Source organism: Oncorhynchus nerka, linkage group LG18 (assembly GCF_034236695.1).
Source record: "Oncorhynchus nerka isolate Pitt River linkage group LG18, Oner_Uvic_2.0, whole genome shotgun sequence".
Taxonomy (NCBI): domain Eukaryota; kingdom Metazoa; phylum Chordata; class Actinopteri; order Salmoniformes; family Salmonidae; genus Oncorhynchus; species Oncorhynchus nerka.
The window spans coordinates 47,541,338-47,565,995 of NC_088413.1; the positions used below are offsets into that span (position 1 = coordinate 47,541,338).

The following is a 24,658-nucleotide window of genomic DNA, read 5'->3' on the forward strand; positions in this document are numbered from 1 at the left end:
TACACTGTTTCTGGTTAGGGTACGTTCTAACAGTCACAGTGGGTACAACATCTCCAATTCACTTCCTTATAAACTTACTCACGAGTCAGCGTATAAATCGATGTTATTCTCTGAGGCTTCTCGGAACATTTCCAAGTCCGAATGATCAAAACAATCTTGAAGCGTGGATTCCTATTGGTCAGACCAGCGTTGAATGGTTCTTGTCACGGGTACGTCCTGTTTGAGTTTCTGCCTATAGGACGGTAGGAGCAAAATGAAGTTGTGGTCAGATTTGCCGAAGGGAGGGCAGGGGAGGGCGTTGTATGCATCGCGGAAGTTAGGGTAGCAGTGGTCCAGTGTATTGCCCGCGTGAGTGCTACAGTCAATGTGCTGATAGAATTTATGTAGCCTTGTTCTCAAATTAGCTTTGTTAAAATCCCCAGCTACAATAAATGCAGCCTCAATATGGTTTCCAGTTTACATAGAGTCCAGTGAAGTTTCCTTGAGGGCCGTTGAGGTATCTGCTTGGGGGAATATACACGGCTGTGACTATAATCGAAGAGAATTCTCTTGGGAGATAATGTGGTCGGCATTTGATTGTAAGGAATTCTAGAGAGATGTTTGTTTTTGTCGGCGCGACGCATGAAGAAATCCGGTGGCTGTACCGACTCCGACAACATATCCTAAGAGAGCCATGTTTCCGTGAAACAGAGAATGTTACAATCTCTGATGTCTCACTGGAAGGCAACCCTTGTCCTAATTTCGTCCACCTTGTTGTCTAGAGACTGGACATTGGCGGGTAATGTACTCGGAAGCGGTGTGTGGTGTGCACGCCTTTGAAGTCTGACCAGGAGGCCGCTCCGTCTAACTCTCCTACGGCGACGTTGTTTTGGGTCGGCCTCTGGGATTAGATCCAATGTCCTGGGTGGTGGTACGAACAAAGGATCCGCTTCGGGAAAGTCGTATTCCTGGTCGTAGTGTTGGTAAATTGACGTCGCTCTTATATTGAATAGTTCTTCCCGGCCCTATGTAATAACACTTCAAATTTTCTGGGCTAACAATGTAAGAAATAATACTGAACAAAGAACAAAATACTGCATAATTTCCTAAGGACTCGAAGTGGGGCGACAATCTCTGTGTATGTATCTGAGGGAATGTGAGTTGCTCGGGGTTGAGCTGTGCCAGGGTAGACCAAGTCTGCCACGATTGTTGTCGGCCATGAGCTGTCCCCTCCCACCCTCCCTGGCTCCCTCCCTCTCTCTGGCCCTCTCTCTCAGTAGGAGACAGTTCACTGAGGGGCAAAGGACTGAGGAGCATTACTCTATTAAGCATCACACATGCTGTGTATTGGGTTTCAGTCACAGTGCCCAGTTTGATTCTTTGGAGACTCTTTAGGAGGGGACTGAGGTGAGGTAACTTTTGGCATGTCTGTAGGACCATGCCTCAGCACAGTACAGCACATTTGGAGACTCCTATTAAAGGGAAAATACACTCAAAAACTATATTTTGGTATTATTTTAATTAGTCCACTGTTGATACAGTCCCAAAATGTTTTGCATGTCAGCAGTCAAGTTTTCAAGATATTGTACAATCAAGTACTTTCAAACCGGTCACATCGTCATGATGATGCAAAATGCATCGTGAGTGACGAGTTTTAGCAAGTGGAAAATATTCCCAATCCCTTGCAGAATGATAATCGATACACAATTCCCATTTCATTCAGAAACTTTAGAATGACAAAAGATAAGTCTATCAAATAAATCAATGTATTTATAAAGCCCTTCTGCACAGCCCCCACACCACTAGAGGGATATCTTCAACCACCAACTTACTATCCTGAGACAAGGCCGAGTATAGCCCACAAAGATCTCCGCTATAGCACACCCCAAGGGGGGGTGCCAACCCGGATAGGAAGATCACGTCAGTGACTCAACCCACTCAAGTGACGCACCCCTCCTAGGGACAGCATGGAAGAGCACCAGTGAGCCAGTGACGCAGCTCCTGTAATAGGGTTTGAGGCAGAGAATCCCAGTGGAGAGAAGGGAACCGGCCAGGCAGAGACAGCAAGAGTGATTCGTTGCTCCAGTGCCTTTCCGTTCACCTTCACACTCCTGTGCCAGACTACACTCAATCATAGGACCTACTGATGAGATGAGTCTTCAATAAAGACTTAAAGGTTGAGACTGAGTCTATGTCTCTCACATGGATAGGCAGACCATTCCATAAAAATTGAGCTCTATAGGAGAAAGCCCTGCTTCCAGCTGTTTACTTAGAAATTCTAGGGACAATTAGGAGGCCTGTGTCTTGCGACCGTAGCGTACGTGTAGGTATGTACGACAGGACCAAATCAGAAAGATGGGTAGGAGCAAGCCCATGTAATGCTTTGTAGGTTAGCAGTAACATTTTGAAATCTGCCCTTGCCTTAAGTAATTCCACAACTAACCCTGATTCAGATCTGGCTAGTGTGCAGTGAGAGGAATGTTGTAGGAATATCTGCATGACTTGCACAGACCCGTCGGTTTTTTCAAAGCTGCGTTTGATGCGTTATGCATCATGATGATGTGGCCATCATGATGATGTGCTTCTTGAAAGTCTAATATCTTGAAAACTTGACTGCTGACATGCAAAACATTTTGGGACTATGTCAACATTGGACTAACATTTTTGATTGGATTTTCCCTTGAACTCTGCAGTATGACAACAGCTTTCCCTCTTTCCATGTATGGCATTTTCTTTTTTACCTTACAGTTCCAGTGAAAGTACATTTTGCGTTTACAATTGTCTTACTTAGGCCTACTTGCAGAATACCTGAGACGATCTTTGTCAGCTGCTCTGTGGTAGTTAGGCTATTAGCTTAGCAAACAGTAATATTGTGTGGCTACTGTAGAGTTTCCCATGGTGCACCAGCTTCTTTTGTATTCCTTTCTGTCTGCACAATCTCAATGATGTCGTAGTGCCTTTGATTGTATCCCTTGTACACCTGGAGCACTTAAATTCAAAGGCTTTCTCAGCAGCTCTGATGATCACCCCAGTGCTTCAACCTGACAAGTTGTCAGCGACTGAATATACAAGTCCTCTAAGTGTACTCTCATCTTCCCTGTTGCCATGTAATAGGATAAAATGCCATCGTTCTCTTTTAGTTTCTTTTTAGGAGGGTTACCCCACTGGGAGATGAAACAACAAATGGAAGTACCTTAAAAAGGCAACACGGTTTTTGCTTGGCCATGCAGCTCAGTGCTCACGCATTTACTTACTCCCACACATAGTGACTTTGTAACCGTGCTGTACGCTACTCTGATATTTAACCGAAAAAAAGTACAAAAGAGGGGTATTAAGTATTTATGTAACTTTATTTTAGTAACCAAAGAGAGAAAAGCGTATTTCAATCCTGCAGGCGTGACACAAAACGCAGAAATAAAAATATAATTAATGCCTTTCCTTTGACGAGCTTCTTTTGTTGGCACTCCAATATGTCACATAAACATCACAAATGGTCCTTTTGTTCTATTAATTCCGTCGATATATATCCAAAATGTCCATTTATTTGGCGCGTTTGATCCAGAAAAACACCTGTTCCAACTTGCGCAACATGACTGCAAAATATCTCAAAAGTTACCTGTAAACTCTGCCAAAACATTTCAAACTACATTTGTAATACAACTTTAGGTATTTGTTTACGTAAATAATCTATAAAATTGGAGATGGGATGATCTGTGTTCAATACAGGAGGAAAACAAACTGTAGCTAGCTTTCTGATCACACGCCTCTATCTAACAGTACACTACAAGTGACCCTCGTTCTGAACAGGGCTACTTCTTCATTACACAAAGGAAAAACCTCAACCAATTTCTGAAGACTGGTGACATCCAGTGGAAGCGGTAGGAACTGCAAGAAGGTCCCTTAGAAATCTGGATTCCCAATGAAAACCCAATGAAAAGAGAGTGACCTAAAAAATAAATCTGAATGGTTTGTCCTCGGGGTTTCGCCTGCTAAATAAGTTCTGTTATACTCACAGACATCATTCAAACAGTTTTAGAAAATTCAGAGTGTTTTACTAATAATATGCATATCTTATCTTCTGGGGATGAGTAGCAGGCAGTTGAATTTGGGCATGCATTTCATCCGGACGTGAAAATATTGCCCCGTCACCAAGAAGTTAAGTACCCTGGCAGAGTGGTGCCGAGGACAAAACCGCTCCATCTACGTCAACAAAACAAAGGAGATGAACGTGGACTACAGGAGACAGCAGAGGGAGTACGTCCCATCCACATCGAAGGGGTCGCAGTGGAGAGGGTTAAAAGCTTCAAGTTCCTCACCAAGGACCTGAAATGGTCCCACCACACTGACACCGTGGTGAAGAAGGCGCAACAGCACCTTAAACCTCAGGAGGCTGAAGAAAATTGGCATGGCCCTCACACTGTTGAACAGCCATCACTAGCCGGCCACTGCCCAGTACTCTGCCTGGCACCTTAGACACTGTCTCTAGCCAGCTTCCGCCCGGTAGTCTGCCCTTCATTCCAGACTCTGAAATTGCTGATTCTGATTTATTTTTTATATTTTGACTTTTTGAATTGTGTGTATATTGTTATTGTGTTGCTATATATCACTGCACCTGCGATAACATCTCGAAATGTGAGTACACCATGTGAGTACACCACATTGATTTGATTGATTTGTTAGTCTAACCTCTCTTCTCCTCTCCCCTGCTTCTTCCCTACAGATGTGTGGTGGTGCTGCTGAACCCCAAGAAGAACAAACAGCATCACATCCTCAACAGCTCCAGGTGAGGGTCCGTCGTCATACTGTATGGCTGCTGCCTCCTGTTCGGTCAGTCACCCCCAGGCAGGCAAGGCACACCAGGGGAATGGATGGATCTAGACAGCTAGTCACTGTCACTTAGGCTTAAGGGTTCATCCTCATACATAGCATACATACAAAAACAAAACTGCAACACTGAGGATTGTAAACAGCCCTGCCATGACACTCGTGTCTCTTGATTTTGGTGCATATATGTGGCTTCGAGTCATCATGTAGATGCCCTGTTATTAGGCCCTGTAAATACAGCCCATCTGGAGTCAATGCGAGGCAGGGAACTAACCTGGAGTGACTTGTCAAACACAACATGGCTTATGTAAAGACGGAAGACTGAGAGCACTGGACAGAGAGTCAGCAAACGACCAAAGGAGCACCACGGCTTCAAAGCCTCTGCCAACCCCTTTCATGTGTGGGGAAAAGCCAAAGTAGATGTGGTCACGTCAGTGTGACTGAGTAGCTGGCTCCATCTATTCTAACCGTAATATACCCAGAACGTTTTGTTTCATTATGCTCTCCTGGCTGGAGGCTAATATTTTTACTTTATACCCTCGTCGCCCTACTTTTACAGCTCATCACTCTACAAACAAATTATTACTGCGCCATGATTAGATTACAATATAGAAATAATGCCATGTGTGCATTTGCTTAGTACAGCATTTGATAAGATAAAAACTGCTTGGCTAGGCCTCAAACGTTTTTAGGACAGTTTAGCTAAGGAACAAATTGAGCGTCACAAATTGCACCCTATTCCCCAGTGGTGGAAAAAGTACCCAATTGTCATACTTTAGTAAAAGTAAAGATACCTTAATAGAAAATGGCTCAAGTAAAAGTGAAATTCACCCAGTAAAATACAACTTGAGTAAAAGTCTAAAAGTATTTGATTTTAAATGTACTTAAGTATCAAAAGTAAATGTAATTGCTAAAATATACATAAGTATCAAAAGTATAAATAATTTCAAATTCCTTATATTAAGCAAACCATTTGCAGATAGCCAGGGGGACACTCCAACACTCAGACATCATTTACAAACAAAGCAAGTGTGTTTAGTGAGTCCGCCAGATCAGAGGCAGTAGGGGTGACCAGGGATGTTCTCTTGATAAGTGTGTGAATGGACCATTTTCTAGTCCTGCTAAGTATTAAATATGTAACGAGTACTTTCGGGTGTAGTAAAAAGTACATTATTTTCTTTAGGAATGTAGTGAATTAAAAGTCAAAGTTGTCCGAAATATTAATAGTAAAGTACAGATACCCCCAAAAAACGACTTAAGTAGTACTTTAAAGTATTTTTTACTTAAGTACTTTACACCACTGCTAATCCCTATATAGTGCACTATTTCTTTTTTTTTTAAGTACTGCACTACATAGGGAATAGGGTGCCATTTGAGATGCAGACAATATCTCTGTGTACGAGTACTGGACTGGATAACTGCTTCAACAGTTAAAGAAACACCCTGAAATCGAACCTTTTTAACCAGCAAATCGACTCCCAGTCACAGGCCATTGAGCCAACCACTACAGAACGTTAGAAGTGAAGGAGCCTGGCTCTAAGCTCTACTCCAGTGTATGATAATAATAATCATCAGATTGATGTATTGATTGTGGTGAGTATAAGTATGCCATTGTCATAGAGTACATCCCAAGCGGAAAACCCTCTTTGAGACCCGGATGCGTTCATACTTCTCTTCTCTTCAACAGTAATAAAATGTTTCCTCTCCTCCCTCCTGTCTCTCTTCTTCACAGGAAAACCATCACCACTCTGTCATTTTCCCCTGATGGCAAATATGTGGTCACAGGAGAGGTGAGTGTCTTGTCATTGTGTTTTTGCATGCTGTGATGATGTGATAAAATGGACTGCAACCTTCTCGAAAAGATCTGACTGTTTCCCGCTCCACTGCCACTGCTTGGCAAAGCTTTCATACCAGTGTATAACCCCAGAGTTCATAAATTGAACTCTGTCTGTGCCACATCATCAACAAAGGAGTGCTTCTATAACTGTGAATGCTACAAAACATACCCACAGATTGTTGTCTACTGCATCTGTGTGTGTGTGTGTGTGTGTGTGTGTGTGTGTGTGTGTGTGTGTGTGTGTGTGTGCGCGTGCGCGTGTGTATGGGCTCGCGTTTGTGCGTGCTAGTCTAATCCTCTCTCATCTACTAAGAGCTTATTAGCCAGACAAGTGTGTGTGAAAGTGAATGTGTGTGTGCTGCTGCAGGGTTGCCATGGCAGCACGAGGAGGCAGGGTGGCAGACTGACTCTGTTGGCTGTCTGAAGGAGAGAGAGAGGGAGGGAGGAGAGAAGGGAGGGGAAGAGACAGACGGCGAGAGGGAGACTTCCAGGGATGTAGCAGAAGGCATAGAGTGTGTGCTGGTGCTCACCCTGCCTGTCTGTGCTCTGTGGTGTAGCTAGCTGACCGTGCTGCAAGCTGCTGCTGCCCTATGTATGTACTCAAAGGGAGGTCCACACAGTCTGCTTCTGTTCTGTCTTTAAAAGAGCTAGACGTCATCAGCTGTCCTGATTGTGTTATTTTCTAAAGAAGTGCACCAAAAGCAAATTCCTTTTGTCCAACATCCCTAACCATGGGTTTACTCTACCTAGCTGCTACTGTAGTCTATGATATTTATTTCAAATGAAAAATAAAAAAGGAGAATATTTGTCACATGCGCCAAATACAACAGTGAAATGCTTACTTACAAGCCCTTAACCATCAATGCAGTTAAAAAAAAAAAAAGTGTTAAAGTATTTACAAAAATAAACGGAAGTAAAAACTATCTAAATAAAAAAATATTAAAGAGCAACAGTAAAATAACAGTTGCGAGGCTATATGCAGGGTGCACCGGTACACAGAGTCCATGTGTTAGTCAAGGTAATTGAGGTAATAAACTCAGCCAAAAAAGAAACGCCCTCACTGTCAACTGCGTTTATTTTCAGCAAACTTAACATGTATAAATATTTGTATGAACACAACAAGATTCAACAACTGAGACATAAACTGAACAAGTTCCACAGACATGTGACTAACAGAAGTTGAATAATGTGTCCCTGAACAAAGGGGGGGTCAAAATCAAAAGTAACAGTCAGTATCTGGAGTACTGCAGTGCATCTCCTCCTCATGGACTGCACCAGATTTGCCCGTTCTTGCTGTGAGATGTTACCCCACTCTTCAACCAAGGCACCTGCAAGTTCCTGGACATTTCAGATTGCCTGCAATGACAACAAGCTCAGTCCGATGCTGTGACACACCGCCCCAGACCATGACGGACCCTCCACCTCCAAATCGATCCCGCTCCAGAGTACAGGCCTCGGTGTAATGCTCATTCCTTCATTCATTCCGATCAGCTGTTCATCCTATCTCCCTGTAGCACTGTCTTAGGCATCTCACAGTACGAACATTGCAATTTATTGCCCTTGCCACATCTGTAGTCCTCATGCCTCCTTGCAGCATGCCTAAGGCACGTTCACGCAGATGAGCAGGGACCCTGGGCATCTTTCCCTTGGTGTTTTTCAGAGTCAGTAGAAAGGCCTCTTTAGTGTCCTAAGTTTTCATAACTGTGACCTGAGTTGCCTACTGTCTGTAAGCTGTTAGTGTATTAAAGACCGCTCCACAGGTGCATGTTCATTAATTGATGATGATAGTTAATTGGTGATGTGGACACCAAGGAACTTGAAGCTCTCAAACTGCTCCACTACAGCCCCGTCGATGAGAATGGGGGTGTGCTCGGTCCTCCTTTTCCTGTAGTCCACAATCAGCTCCTTTGTCTTGCTCACATTGAGGGACAGGTTGTTATCCTGGCACCACACTGCCAGGTCTCTGACCTCCTCCCTATAGGCTGTCTCGTCGTTGTCTGTGATCAGGCCTACCACTGTTGTGTCGTCGGCAAACTTAATGATGGTGTTGGAGTTGTGCTTGGCCATGCAGTCATGGGTGAACAGGGAGTACAGGAGGGGACTGAGCACGCACCCCTGTGGGGCCCCCGTGTTGAGGATCAGCGTGATAGATGTGTTGTTACCTACCTTTATCACCTGGGGGCGGCCTGTCAGGAAGTCCATAATCCTCTGCCTGCCTCTGAGCCTCTGCCTGCAGAGGGGAAGACAGTACTAGAGATGCTTTAGAAATAATTTCCTAGCTTAAGTCTCCCTCGCCTTTCCTCTTTAAATTCCCTCCACTCGATCTTCTGTTCTATCCTTGAGTTGCATAAGACAAATCATTACCAGATTGGGACGCAGTTACAGGGTACATTGAACAGCTTAGTGGAGTCTAGAGACTTCTGTCCTTCGACAACATCTGCATGATCCAGGGAATCGGACTGAGGCTACATCACCTTCTGGATACAAACCTGTCAGGTCGTCATTATAAGAGTTAGTTCTTAATCCATTTGCCTGGATAAATTAACGGGAAATAAATGAAGATAAGATGAACATGTGTGGGTGTGATACATGGAGTAGGCTAGAGTGAAAAGAAGTAGAATATTTTTGTGCATGATTTATCATTCTGTCTTTCATTCATCCCTATTTCTTCCTTTCCTCCTCCCTCTCTCCCCTTCCAGAGTGGGCACATGCCTGCTGTGCGGGTGTGGGACGTTGCAGAGCGGACTCAGGTGGCCGAGCTACAGGAGCATAAGTACGGCATCTCCTGCGTGTCCTTCAGCCCTAACAGCAAGTACATCGTCAGCGTGGGATACCAGCACGACATGATCGTTAATGTCTGGGCCTGGAAGGTAGTGAGCTACTCCCTTATTAGGTGTTCATTGGGTCTTATTAGGTCTTCAAATGTCTCCATTTTCCAATACATTTTGGATGAGTAAAAAAAATACTTTAGCTACTTAGGCCCATTGCTCCTTTGGAAGAAGAGGCAATCGACGACGACTCTCCAAATACATTAATATACATATAGCCAGATGGTGCGGTTTTTAAACTGCTGTTCAATGTTTTATACTGAACACCTTTCCTCTCTTCTTCTCTGAGGAAAATAAAGTATATATCTAATGTCGATCTACAGTCCTTGTTCTGTGCTATTTTTTTCTCCGTCTCAGAAAAACATTGTGGTGGCAGCCAACAAAGTCTCCAGTAAAGTGACGGCCGTGTCCTTCTCAGACGACAGCTCCTACTTTGTCACGGCAGGGAACAGGCACGTCAAGTTCTGGTACCTGGATCACACCAAATCCTCCAAGGTATTTACAGTCAGTCACACCAACAACAGCATGACTTAATCCATAACTGATCAAGAATAACTGTTGAGTTAATTAACAAATTAGATAATAACTAACGGACTTAAGAAGAAATTAGATTCTACCTGCCACCCTAATTAGGTGTGATTTTGTTGGAATTTAACAAATACTTTATGTGGAATTGTTGGAGGTCACAAGGACCAGTTTTGGAAACTCTTCTCTTCAGTAAGCAATTAGGATGATAACAGACGTCAGATCTCAAGTTCAATAGCCATGTTGATGCCCAATCTAAATGTCCTACACTACCATTCAAAATTCAGCAGCATACCACCCTGCATCCCACTGCTGGCTTGCTTCTGAAGCTAAGCAGGGTTGGTCCTGGTCAGTCCCTGGATGGGAGACCACATGCTCCTGGAAGTGGTGTTGGAGGGCCAGCAGGAGGCACTCTTTCCTCTGGTCTAAAAAATATCCCAATGCCCCAGGGCAGTGATTGGGGACATTGCCCTGTGTAGGGTTCTGTCTTTCAGATGGGATGTTAAACGGGTGTCCTGACTCACTGAGGTCATTAAAGATCCCATGGCACTTATTGTAAGAGTAGGGGTGTTAACCCTGGTGTCCTGGCTAAATTCCCAAGCTGTCCCTCATACCATCACGGTCACCTAATCATGCCCAGCTTACAATTGGCTCATTCATCCCCCTCCTCTCCCCTGTAACTATTTCCCAGGTCGTTGCTGTAAATGAGAACGTGTTCTCAGTCAACTTACCTGGTAAAAAAATCAAATAAAATGTTTGGGGTCACTTAGAAATGTCCTTGTTTTCCATAAAAACATACATGAATTGAGATGCAAAATTAATAGGAAATATAGTCAAGACGTTGACATGGTTGTAAATAATTATTTTTAATTTAAATAATAATTGTGTCCTTCAAACTTTGCTTTCGTCAAAGAATCCTCCATTTTCTGCAATTACAGCCTTGCAGACCTTTGCATTCTAGTTGTCAATTTGTTGAGGTAATCTGAAGAGATTTCACCCCACGCTTCCTGAAGCACCTCCCACAAGTTGGATTGGCTTGATGGGCACTTCTTACGGTCAAGCTGCTCCAACAACAGCCCAATAGGGTTGAGATCCTGTGACTGTGCTGGCCACCATTATAGACAGAATACCAGCTGACTGCTTCTTCCCTAAATAGTTCTTGCATAGTTTGGAGCTGTGCTTTGGGTCATTGTCCTGGTGTAGGAGGAAATTGGCTCCAATTAAGCGCCGTCCACAAGGTAAGGTATGGCATGACGTTGCAAAATGGAGTGATAGCCTTCCTTCTTCAAGATCCCTTTTACCCTGTACAAATCTCCCACTTTACCACCACCAAAGCACCCCAGACCATCACATTGCCTCCACCATGCTTGACAGATGGCGTCAAGCACTCCTCCAGCATCTTTTCATTTTTTCTGCGTCTCACAAATGTTCTTCTTTGTGATCCGACCACCTCAAACTTAGATTTGTCTCTCCATAACACTTTTTAAGAGTCTTCCTCTGTTGAGTGTCTGTTTTTTTTGCCCATCTTGATCTTTTCTTTTTATTGGCCAGTCTGAGATATGGCTTTTTCTTTGCAACTCTGCCTAGAAGGCCAGCATCCCGGAGTCGCCTCTTCATTGTTGACGGGTTTAGGTTAACATACCAAACTGATGGACTAGGTCTTTCAGACCCCATAGCAATGGCTCTCAAATAATTCCTCCCTCCCTCCCTGTGTCTGCTAGGTGAACGCCACAGTTCCTCTGCTGGGTCGCTCAGGGCTCCTGGGAGAGTTGAGGAACAACTTCTTCTCTGATGTGGCATGTGGGAAGGGTCGTAAAGCCGGCAGCACCTTCTGCATCACTTCCTCAGGCCTGCTCTGCGAGTTCAATGACAAACGCCTGCTGGACAAATGGGTGGAGCTAAGGGTGAGTTACTTTAAACTCTAGGTCACGTTCAGTAAAGGCACAACGTAACAAGACATTTTGCAACCGAAAACGGAAATGAGCCTTGTTAAAGGAGTCATTCATAGAATTAAGAATTGATCTCCTTGACTCAAAAGTATTTGGCTGCCAGGTTAAAAAGGCAATAAAATAAAATGGAAAGGAAACCCTGAATTCAATGACATTTTAGAGTTCGCTACAGACATGTGGTGGTGCTCACCTTTCCAGTTTATTGGACACATTTAGGCAATAGGCTACTTTCCGGTTCTACTGGAACTGTAGCTTCCTGGCTGTGTCCACAAGCGGAGAGTTACACTATGCATCACTTTAGTCTAAAACCGTGTGAATGAATGGAGAATTGCTACAGAACCGATGGTGTGTAAACGTTGGCAGAGAAAGAGCTGGTGACTTATCACAGCTTCTGCTGCATAACCAGCTTAGAACATAACCCTTTTTCAATCGACTTGTGGCACAGGCTCAAACTTTCAAGCCACTTGACTGGCTACTATATCCTAATTCTAGATGTCATATGTAGCCACCGACTGTCATACAATACACTGCTTTCAGCCCCTTCTTAAAAGTCAATTATAGACAGACAACTCGTGTAGGGGTTGTGGTCTTGTAGGAGTGTTCATTTGCCCCTCTGTGCTGCTGTCTAATATTAGTCTTCTCCTGCTTCTTCTCTTACACTGTCCAGAAAAACGTCGTCATCACAGTAAGTCTGTCCCTTATCTGTGCTGCGGCAGTTGTCACTTCCATGTCACATCAGCTGAAAGTTGTGCCCCGCCCTCCTCCGATACCTCCGAGCATCTCATTGGAGTCTTTCTCAGAACACTGCGTTCTATCATGCCCACCTGTCCGCCCTATTGGCTGTGTGTGTGTTTGACTTGATCCTAGTCGTCGTCGTCATTCTCAACGTCCCCTCTGCTCACACACCAGATGTTGGCCGTCCATTGTCCTCACTCAAACCTTCTATCACCTTGTGTCCACATGATTATACATACACTCCAGAACAAAGTATAGAGGGTTTATAATGGCGTTGGTGTGAAAACAATATGACATATGAACTTGTCCACAGAATTCAATAGGACACACGTTGTATCTCTATGAACTCATTGATCCCCCCACCCCCCCAGGCCTTAGATAAGTATACCTTGTTTACTCACATTTAAAATCTGGGGTAAAGTTGACTTCAGCATTCACATACATTTTCCCCCAGGTTTTCATGTGAGAAAAGGTATGTCATCGTTAGCATCACTCTTCGATATAGGCTAGCCTTTATTCACATTAAAAACCTGAGGTAGAGTTGATTTCAGCATCACCGGTCACCTCATTTTGGTGTTGGTGTGAGAACAAAACAATGTTTTCACCCCAGGCCTTCGATAGATACTTCTCACATCATTGCTAGTGCTAACCTCATGGTTTCCTGGTTTCATATCCCGAGGGCCTGAGAAGGTCATGTTGACTTGTGGGATTGTACTCTGTTTCGGTTTTTATGTACTGTACATTGAAAAATGCATGGGAATTATCAGGTCAAAGGGTCAGCTTGTACAGTTTTTTCATCTGGTCGTCAGAATTCATGCAGGACTTTGATGGAGGGGCCTTAGTATGTGTCCCCAAATGGCACCCTATTCTTTTCAGTGGGAAGAAAATGTATTTGAACCCCTTAGAATGACCTGGATTTCTGCATAAATTGGTCATAAACAATTTGTCTTACCGTGGACTGACTTTTAGAGATACTTTTGTAACCCTTTCCAGCTTTATACAAGGCACCACTTCTTAATCTTAGGTCTTCTGAGATGTATTTTGTTCGAGGCATGGTTCACATCAGGCAATGCTTCTTGTGAATAGCAAAGTCAAATTTTGTGAGTGTTTTTTTTTTATTGGGCAGGGCAGCTCTAACCAAAATCTCCAATCTTGTCTCATTGATTCGACTCCAGGTTAGTTAACTCCTGACTTCAATTAGCTTTTGGAGAAGTCATTAGCCTAGGGGTTCACATACTGTTTCCAACCTACACTGTGAATGTTTAAATGATGTAAGAAAAGTACAATCATTTGTGTGTTATTAGCTTAAGCACACTGTGTTTGTCTATTGTTGTGACTTCGATGAAGATCAGATCAAATTGTATGTCAAATCTATGCAGATATCCAGGTAATTCCAAAGGGTTCACATACTTTTTCTTGCCACTGTATATAGTGCACTACTTTTGACCAGAGATTAAAGGGACCTGGTCAAACATAGAAGACTATAAAGGGAATAGGGTGCCATTTCGGATGCAGACTTTGAGGTCTCAACAACCTTTGCCTGAACTTGTACCACATTATTGGAACCCACTCTACCAGAGCGTGATCCCTGCCTGATTGGCAATGCTTGGCCTGGCACCTTCGTGCTGACAGGGCTGAAGTGGGTCGAGGCTACGGTGGGGCGGGTGGGTGGCAAGGGAGAGAAGAATGGAAATGAAAGCGGGGGAGAGAAAAGAGAGAGAGCGAGGGAGAAGAGGATTGGACAATGCTTGCTCTGTCTGATTCAGAGCTCATCAACCTCTGTGACACCATCACATTCCATCCTGGCACCTCCACTCGCGCTGCTCGTCAAGAAAACGCCCATTGTTTCTCTCAACGCAATTGATTAGTTGGCGCTCTTAACATTCTCACTGTGAAGCTACTGGTGGGGATTTTTAAAGACTTCCAAACATGAGGTGCTTTAGCCTGTAACAAGTGACCACAACCACTACATCAAACTGGGACATTTGTCTTTCATCCTCTCCCATGAACTGCATAATCTGACATGCTGTAGAAGGCAGGAGAGAAAGTATCCTCTGTCATAACAGGACTGTCACCATACACTCCTCTTCCCCAGAGGCCACTTGATGCTGTCACTTTCATATATTTTGGTTTCTCCCCTGCTAAGATGGTTACTTCACTGGCATGCTTTGATTGTAGGGAAAGCACAGCATGCTTTGGCAACCCAAGCCCAATGGGGGAATGTGTAAACGATTGAGTAAATTACTGTTGTTGGACTTGGAGCTAAATATGTGTCCAGTCTGGGCACCATGGCTGGCTGAATCGCTCTTATACGTTATTCTAAGCATCATACTGGTAAATTGGAAAATGATATTGCGTATTGTTGTTTACACGCTGTAGGCCTAGATCTCATTATGCTGCACGCGAGCATTTGTGGTTTCTGGATGCCTTGCATCTTTCAGCTTTACCACAGGGAAATATATTGCATATCATTCTGTTTCTGGCATCCTGTTTCTGTGGTTAACTTTGGACAATATTGCTTTTCTAGTGAAGCCACTTCTTCTGCCTAAATTAAATTACTTGAGAGATGTTTTCATATTGTTTGCCCAGGGGCCTAGCGACAGTAAAGCTGGTAATATTGGCAAGTGAAATGATATCAGTATTTTCACAGAATAACAAGTCTGTGGTGCTGACTGCTAGTCCCTAGAAGTGGGTTCTCTGATGCTTCACTGACAATGGGCTTCAATAGGTTCAATATTATTGACAGACAGCACTCTAGTTCTTTCTGCTGTCTGTGCAAGTTTATTTCCCTGAAGACCTATAAGCCTATGTTGTGCAGCAGATCGTCAGTGTTTCCCCTAGAGTATTTTCAAGGTGGTTCTTGAAAGGCCCTTAAATCAACATACAGAGCCTCTTTAAAATCCCACTCCGTAATTTAACACAACAAATGTTTTTTCAATTGAAACTATTTTATGCAGAGGGGAAAAGAGCCAGACGTGGTGGCCAGTACCATATACTCTGTACAATAGTAGGGGAAGCAATGTTGTGTATATGTTTGTACAGTATGTCCTCTCTAACCCCCCTTCCTCTCCTCTGCTCCCCAGACATCTCAGGCCACGTCTCTGTCTGTGACAGAGGAGCTGATCTTCTGTGGCTGTGCAGACGGCACAGTGAGGGTCTTCAGCCCTGTCAACCTGCACTTCATCTGTACCCTGCCACGCCCGCACTGCCTGGGAACAGACATCGCCACCGTGGTGGAGGCTAGGTGAGTGTCAGTCAGAGCCAGAGAGGTAAAGGTGAGTGTCTAGGAAAAAGGTCTCAGACCGAAACGTTGATATTATAAACAACAACGTAAAGAGGTTTTCGTGTCTGCAAGGGTATATTTTAAGAAAAAGGAACACTATAAAAATAAAAAAATCATGCAATTTAAATGTCAATATAATGACGTTTACATGATGCCCTGATCGTGAGTAAAGTGTCCAGTGGCTGAATAGTTTGTTTGTGACTGTGGGAAGTGGGAGCAGTCCAGTTGATTAGCCAGAGCAGTGTGGGTTGTGTGGTATCTGCTTCTCATACAGCATCATACCAATGCAAATACCAAACAAACCAACCACACAAAATACCCTTGAATAATTTCCTTTTTGTTATTACTTTTCATCCAGGATGCACGGGGGCCCAGCTGGAGTTAAATATCAGATTGTGTTCCTATCATGTGTGTTCCCCTCAAGTTCTTTTTAAATATATATTTTGTCATTGATGCCTTCAGAAAGACAAAACTGAGATTCCTCTGCGAGTTAGTTCTCTTCTCCTCATAAACATGGACTGAGTGCTGAGATGCTGACGCTGTAATTCTGCTGGTTCATTTCCCTGTTCGACTGACTCACTGACAATAGGCCCCAGATGTTCCAACAGGTTAGCTGACTAATCATGTCTGTACGGTAGCATGTTTGTGTGGGACGTGAAAAAGCCCACCAGTGAAAGGAAGGGAAAGAGGGATACCTAGTCAGTTGTCCAACTGAATGTATTCAACTGAAAATGTGTCTTCCGCCTTTTAACCCATCCCCTCTGAATCAGAGAGGTGCTGGGGGGGTTGCCTTAATCGACATCCACGTCTTCGGCGCCTGGGGAACAGTGGGTTAACTGCCTTGCTCAGGGGCAGAATGACAGATTTTGACCTTGTCAGCTCGGAGATTCGATCCAGCAACCTTCTGGCCCAACGCTCTAACCACTAGGCTACCTGCCGCCCCTGACTAACTGCATGGGTGTGTCCCAAATGATACCTTATTCCCTATTTAGTGCACTACTTTTGAACAGGGCCCAGAGATGGCGTTGTAGTTATGCTCATGACGAAGCTACTATTAAGTGAAGCCTGCCATCAAGGCCAGCTCGCTACTGTTTATAGAAGTTTCTGTGGGACACACCGTAAAGTGGCCAGACCTCTCCCAGTATGCACATCATGTTCTGGTCAAAAGCACAGCTGGGGAAAAAAAATCTGCCTAAAACAATCTGCCTAAAAACACAACCATTAAATTACCATTAAAGTTGGGCTTTTCCATAACCCTTGTATTGAGTAACATTTTGACTGTCTTGTAAATTATCTCTGGGTTCTGGAAAAGTCCTTTCTAAATTCAATGTCTACTTTTTATTACAGTGTAACAGTGCTATTACATATCAACTCTCCCCTCCCTCCCTCTCTCCCTCCAGCCACCTCTTCAGCCACAAGATGGACGCCCGGTACCCTGACACGGTGGCTGTATCATATGACCCTGCGAGCCGCTGGCTGTCCTGTGTTTACAACGACCACAGCCTGTACGTGTGGGACGTACGGGACCTCAGGAAAGTGGGCAAGGTCTACTCCGCCCTCTACCACTCGGCTTGCGTGTGGAGCGTCGAGGTAAGGCCAGAGAGGGGAGGCCTGGAGGAATATGTTGCGTTGCAAAGCCTTCGTCAGGGCATTCTGAAACCTGGTTGAGTGTATGTGTATCGTATCACTCCTTACTGCTTGTATACAGAGGCTTATTTTACATGTAGAAAAGAAACAAGATACCCGTTGCACACTGTTGAATGATGCTCTCGTTTATGTTGTTGGGTGCAGCACAGCATTCAACGGTGTGCGGGTATCTTATTCTGTAGTGCCATTTTTCAACCCCGCAGCTGGAATGTGCGTATACTAGTTTAGAACTGTTTTCGTGTCCTATGTACCTTTTTTTTTAGGTGTATCCAAAATGTATCTGTATGAAGGTTTACATCATCTCTTCCAGACGCCAGGTCTACTAATGTTCCATGTTCTGTGTACCTGGACAGGTGTACCCGGACAGGGTAAGTGATGGTGAGCAGCCCTGTCTGCCTCCAGGCTCCTTCCTCAGCTGCTCCTCAGACAACACCATCCGTCTCTGGAACACTGACGGTCACAGCACCACCCTCAGCCGCAACGTCATCAGCAACGTACGTCTGTCTTTCAACACACCCTGTAACTCCTGCTAGGTCACCAGCTCCCCCTCCTCTAACCGTAACCCCCGCCCTCCTCAGCTGCCTGCAACGTATGTCTCACACACTCCCGTCGAGCTAAATAACTCCTGATCTCAACACAAATGGCTGCTGATTTGAGATTTGATAGATAGTTGTTCTACTCAAAGAGGAGAGGAACCTATGAATCCAGAGTTATGCCGTGAGAGGGGGACACTGACTCTGCAGCACACACAACCACCTGACAGAGATCGATTGATGGTGAATCTACAGTGTATGGTTTTCTCAGCTAATAACCCGTCCCTCCACTTCTCTCTCTCCAGGACCTCCAGAAGATCATCTACATGGACAACAACACGGCCGGCCTGCTGGACACAGAGTGCCTCAACTCGGGGAACGGAGAGAAGGCCGACCCCCAGACCTCAGAGACCAGGACGGGCATCAGGACCATGTGTGTGAGCCCCGACGGGCAGCACCTGGCGTCGGGCGACCGCACCGGCACCTTGAGGTACTGTTGGAGAAAAATAGTGTTTGTTCGCACACCTGCAGTTCCAAATCTATGGAAGAAACGATAGTAGAACGAGAAACTCTGGTACATTGGTAGTTTTGATTACTCTACAAACAATTCAATGGATCTTGTTTAAGCAATCAATGTTTGGGTTAGTAGACCTTCATCCGGGGAAAACACTGAGGTACAGTACCTCTCCCATGCCTTCCTAGAGGGAGCCTTGTTTTGAATCTCCACCCTTCAGGCATCAGCACCCCTGTCCTAATTCAATTCACTTAATTAGACTCCTGGGAGGGTGTGTGTTCTCAGAGCTGTGTTTTTAAAATTAGTTTATTTAACATTTATTTAACTTGGCAAGTCAGTTACGGACAAATTCTTATTTACAATGACGGCCTACCCCAGCCAAACCCTAACCCGGTTGATGCTGTGCACTGCCCTGTCTGACTCCCAATCACCGTGTTTGTTAAATTGGGGTTAGAGGAGGTTAGAGTCCTTTCAGCAGCAGCAGTCCTGCCCCTGACTGCATCTTTCCACATACAGTTGAAGTCTGAGGTTTCCATACACCTTAGCCAAATACTATTAAACTCAGTTTTTCACAATTCCTGACATTTAATCCGAGTAAAAATTCCCTGTCTTAGGTCAGTTAGGATCACCACTTTATTTTAAGAATGTGAAATGTCAGAATAATAGTAGAGAGAATGATTATTTCAGCTTTTATTTATTTCATCAAATTCCCAGTGGGTCAGAAGTTTCCATACACTCAATTAGTATTTGGTAGCATTGCCTTTGAATTGTTTAACTTGGGTCAAATGTTTCGGGTAGCGCTCCACAAGCTTCCCACAATAATTTGGGTTAATTTTGGCCCATTCCTCCTGACAGAGCTGGTGTAACTGAGTAAGTTTTGTAGGCCTCCTTGCTCACACACGCTTTTTCAGTTCTGCCTACAAATTTTCTATAGGATTGAGGTCAGGGCTTTGTGATGGCCACTCTAATACCTTGTCTTTGTTGTCTTTAAGTCATTTTGCCACAACTTTGGAAGTATGCTTGGTGTCATTGTCCATTTGGAAGACCCATTTGTGACCAAGCTTTAACTTCCTGACTGATGTCTTAACATGTTGCTTCAATATATCCACATAATTTTCCTGCCTCATGATGTCATCTATTTTGTGAAGTGCACCAGTCCCTCCTGCAGCAAGCACCCCCACAACATGATGCTGCCACCCCCTTGCTTCAAGGTTGGGATGGTGTTCTTCGGCTTGTAAGCTTCCCCCTTTTACCTCCAAACATAACGATGGTCATTATGGCCGAACAGTTCTAGTTTTGTTTCATCAGACCAGAGGACATTTCTCCCTAAAGTATGATTCTTTGTCCCCATGTGCAGTTGAAAACCGTAGTCTGGCTTTTTTATGGCGGTTTTGCAGCAGTGGCTTCTTCCTTGCTGAGCAGCCTTTCAGGTTATGTCGATATAGGACTCGTTTTACTGTGGAAATATATACTTTTGTACCTGTTTCCTCCACTATCTTCACAAGCTCCTTGACTGTTGTTCTGGGATTGATTTGCACTTTTCTCACCAAAGTACGTTCATCTGTAGGAGACAGAATGCGTCTCCATCCTGAGCAGTATGACGGCTGCATGGTCCCATGGTGTTTATACTTGCGTACTATTGTTTGTACAGATGAAAGTGGTACCTTCAGGCGTTTGGAAATTGCTCCCAAGGATGAACCAGACGTGTGGAGGTTTTTTCTGAGATCTTGACTGATTTCTTTTGATTTTCCCATGATGTCAAGCAAAGAGGCACTGAGTTTGAAGGTAGTTCTTGAAATACATCCACAGGTAAACCTCCAATTGACTCAAATGATGTCAGAAGCTTCTAAAGCCATGACATCATTTTTTTGAATTTTCCAAGCTGTTTAAAGGCACAGTCAACTTCTGACCCACTGGAATTGTGATACAGTGAATTATAAGTGAAATAATCTATCTGTGAACAATTGTTGGAAAAATTACTTATGTCATGCACAAAGTCGATGTCCTAACCAACTTGCCAAAACTATAGTTTGTTAACAAGAAATGTGTGGAGTGGTTGAAAAACAAGTTTTAATGACTCCAACCTAAGTGTATGTAAACTTCCGACTTCAACTGTAACTGGATGGATGGATGGATGCACCATGGCTAGATCACTAATGACCCGGTGAACACCAAGGCTACTTGTTAGAATGTCACACAAAATGTAATGATGGCGGTCTACTCTGCATTCTACTGCGGCCCTGTGGTGTCTGTGTAGAGAGACTCAGCTGTGCTGTAAACCATATGCGGTCCTCCCAAAAAAGTAGTGTTTGTTGTGTTAAGGACTAATAAAGTACTATTCTATTCTAATTGCTGTTGCAGAATCCATGAGCTGGTGAGCATGGAGGAGATTCTGAACGTTCAGGCCCACGACTCTGAGATCCTTTGTCTGGAATACTCCAAGCCTGAGACGGGTAAGTCAGACAGTGGCTTCTCCTCTCCTGGGAGGAAATTAAAGAGACACCATGGTTAATGATACTACTGGAGTTTTAAACCACCTTAAGCTGCTTGCCAGATGCTTCACCAACCTCCCATTGACTTGTGAAACAAACCACTTCAGAGCTCCCGCAAGTTATAAGAAGGCTGGGTTGTGAACTGACGTTCCCAATGAACACAGTAAAATCAAAGCTCTAAATAGGCATTTGTGCAATAGAATGGAACTCTCAAAGCACTCTAGAAGTTAGTTATTTTAGTAATTTTCAATGTAAAAAATGTTTAGGGGGTGGATCAGCTTTAATATTGCAGATAGTTTGTGGCTTCTATCAATGTAATTGTCTGCATCATTTCCAATCCCCCATTCTTTGTTATTTTCTCCTAACCCTATCACCCCTCCCCTATTTGGAGTTAACTAATGGACAACAACAATTAGGCTTCTACTTCCAGCTTATACATACTATATACATTTTACAGACAAAGTATAGTTTTACATTAGTTATCTTCTTTTTTTGTCCCACCCTTCAGCTCCCCTCAACCCCTCCCATCTATCTCTGAACACCATCCAGTTTTGATTTACAAAAAATTCTAATAACCTGTTTTCGCTTTGTCATTATGGGGTATTGTGTGTAGGTTTATGAGGACATTTTTGTATTTAATCCATTTTAGAATAAGGCTGTCACGTAACAAAATGTGGAAAAGGGAGGGGGTCTGAATACTTTCTGAATGCACTGTAGTGCACTACTTTTGACGAGGGCCCATAAGGTTGTCGTAGTGCACTATATAGGAAATAGGGTGCCATTTGGGACGCATATAGTGGCTCACATGTTAATAGGAATATTAATGACATTACGATTCTCTCAGTGGATCATTCCTCTCTAGGCCATTCGTTGGTGTTTGCCACCACATACACAGAGGGGAAGATAGAAGGGCTAAGAATAAACCCAATACACTGACACGCCCTCTGGCCGCCGCACTGCACTGTACATTAACACCTCCAGGGTGCTAATATTCAGAGCTGTTACTTACCATTGTCCTGCAGAACTGCTGTGTTCAGGTAGCCTGCCTGCCTACTGTCATAGAAATATAATTAAGGGACAAAGCCTCCCGCAGACCACGGCAATTTGACTGGACCACCCATGGGTGCACTCGATATGCTCAATACGTTTTAAGTCTAGCGCTTGCCCTTGCTATTGTATCTTGCTGGGAACAAGGTTAACACAGTTTCAAAGCTGCCAGATCCAGGATCGATGTGCAATCTCAGCAAGGAGAGGATAAGCTAAATAGATAGTGCTTTTCATTTACTCAGTTGAATCAGGTTGGAAATTCAATCAAGTCCCTCGGTAGAGTGCTTTAAATTCATTTTTGATTAACAATTAACATGGATATTGAGTTCCGTCAGCTCATTGGTATTAGGCTAATATAATCACGTTTGTTGACCATTTGGAGTGCAGTCACTCCACATAAGGACTGCATGTTGCACATGCAAATAGCTGTAGAGTCATCTATAAGTAAATTTATAAAATATTTAGAAAGCAGTTTAATCTAGTTTTCCAGTATGATTTTGGTGTGAAATATTGGACTCGACCTAGCTGAGGATATTTCATATCCCTCTATGCAGGCGATCCCTACATGGCTCATGCTTGGCATACCGTAGTACTGCTCTCATTTCTCAGTGAGCCTCTAAGGAAAAAGAGAGTTTGCACTGCTGTGTCCTCTCGTTAATAGATTACCGGTAACAGGGATAAAGGTAATACAGATGTAGGATCTTCATTCGATCACCCTGTTGCAGGAGAACTTTCCTGTATTGCAGAAAATGTCAAACTTGTAATGTATTTGAAGTTTAAAAAGGCTTCGGAAGTTTTCAATTTCCACTTTGAAATTTCAGGCTTGATTTTCCCTTACGAAAAATGTATCAACCAACTACAAAAATGTCAATGAATTATAATCCACTTAATTGAAATGTCCTGCTGCTACAGGATTATTTTCCTGCTGTAGCAAACTAGCTCAAATTAAGATCCTACGTCTGTAGCAACTAGCACGCTTTAAGAGGTTACAGTGAGTCCACACGTGGCATTGCTATGTCAGGGAGCAGTCTGCGGAGCACATGTTCACCACTGTACTCAACAGGATGCATTATGGCTGTTAAAAACATGAAAGACCACTCGCTGTAATGAAACAGGTTTACCACCACTAAGATGGAGAACAGGTGTTGGCTGTTGTAAAGTTGCTGATGTCCTGTTGTGTGTGTTTATGTTATATCTGGCAGGTCTGAAGCTACTAGCCACAGCTAGTCGAGACCGTCTGATTCATGTGCTGGATGCAGAGCAGGAGTACAGCCTGCTGCAGACGCTGGACGAACACTCCTCCTCCATCACCGCCGTCCGATTCGCTGGTGAGACGCGCAGACGACCTTTGACCCTTTACAACATCCCGCCAACCCGCCCCCCTTTACCTCAAACTCTCAAGTCTCCATCCCTTAACTGTTATATTAGTTAATGTAACTTAGACTTTTGGCATGTCATGGAAGTGTCAAGTGTGGCGCTAGCTCGCTGTTTGAAGTTAACATGGTTGCTATTGTCATAACAACAGTGCTTCTTCTCTTTCAGCCAATGACGGCAAGGTGAGGATGATCAGCTGTGGTGCTGACAAGAGCATCTACTTCCGCACAGCGCAGAAGGTAAAGGCCGCTATACACACACACACGCGCTGCTCCAGAACAGCTGTTGCAGCGGCTAAACTAAGTTTGGAGGACTGATGCTTTTGTAGCACGTCTTGGCAATATTTCATGATCTTCTTCTCTCAGCATATTTCGGCAATGGACCACATTTTTAATCTTGGCTCAGCCAACCCCTACTGTATATTGAGATATTTCATTTGAAAATCCTTGTTGCTTACAGCTAATTAATTACACTCTAAGTGGCCTATTTAATAATGACACTTTTTCTCAAAGGCTTTCTGTGTCATCCTATCTGTTATATACCCAAAGTCCCCTGCCAACTTGCTGCAAATAAATGCTCTCCCCCTCCCGTGTTCCTTGCCCATTGCTTATGAGTGTCACAGTGACATTTTCAAAGGCTGCTCTACAAAAATAGTCAAATTCCTGACCCAGGGGGCTCAAGAGGGCCCTCAAGACTAGGCTACTTTAAAGGCATCAGCATGCTTCAGTTGAAAAATGAGAAAGCAGCGGCAATATTACTGTTTGTCCATTTTGAGACGCTGTAGCCAGTATACACATCCTCAAAATAGTCCGAATTAAGATAACTCAAGAAATATGTCATTCATTATGACATTTTTGCCGGAATAGATATTTGTCGCGCAATTTTAAATTTAACTTTAACTAAGATGTTTGGTGCAGTATTTTTCTATGAAAAAGTGGTCTCTCGTTGAATGACAACAAAGACTATTGAAGAATATCCACTGTTGACCAATCACTGACGAAGGGGCGTAGACTTCGGCTCGGAACTTCTGCTTGCCTTCAGAAAATGTTTTGTGTGCCTGAACAGCTGAAAAAAAAACTCACTGAAGTCCA

The 24,658-nt window shown here is 43.8% G+C and overlaps 1 protein-coding gene across 1 annotated transcript in view; it reads left to right on the forward strand.

Moving 5' to 3' along the window:
* The window catches only part of mapkbp1 (mitogen-activated protein kinase binding protein 1), a 75,940-nt gene that overhangs the window by 27,666 nt on the left and 23,616 nt on the right, over nucleotides 1–24,658 (forward strand). Inside the window, 12 exon segments of the mRNA XM_029688818.2 lie at nucleotides 4,700–4,762; nucleotides 6,536–6,593; nucleotides 9,340–9,510; nucleotides 9,826–9,963; nucleotides 11,715–11,897; nucleotides 15,761–15,921; nucleotides 17,361–17,550; nucleotides 17,961–18,101; nucleotides 18,446–18,630; nucleotides 21,016–21,107; nucleotides 23,396–23,521; nucleotides 23,736–23,806. Of these exon segments, the coding sequence (XP_029544678.2) occupies nucleotides 4,700–4,762; nucleotides 6,536–6,593; nucleotides 9,340–9,510; nucleotides 9,826–9,963; nucleotides 11,715–11,897; nucleotides 15,761–15,921; nucleotides 17,361–17,550; nucleotides 17,961–18,101; nucleotides 18,446–18,630; nucleotides 21,016–21,107; nucleotides 23,396–23,521; nucleotides 23,736–23,806 (1,579 nt within the window).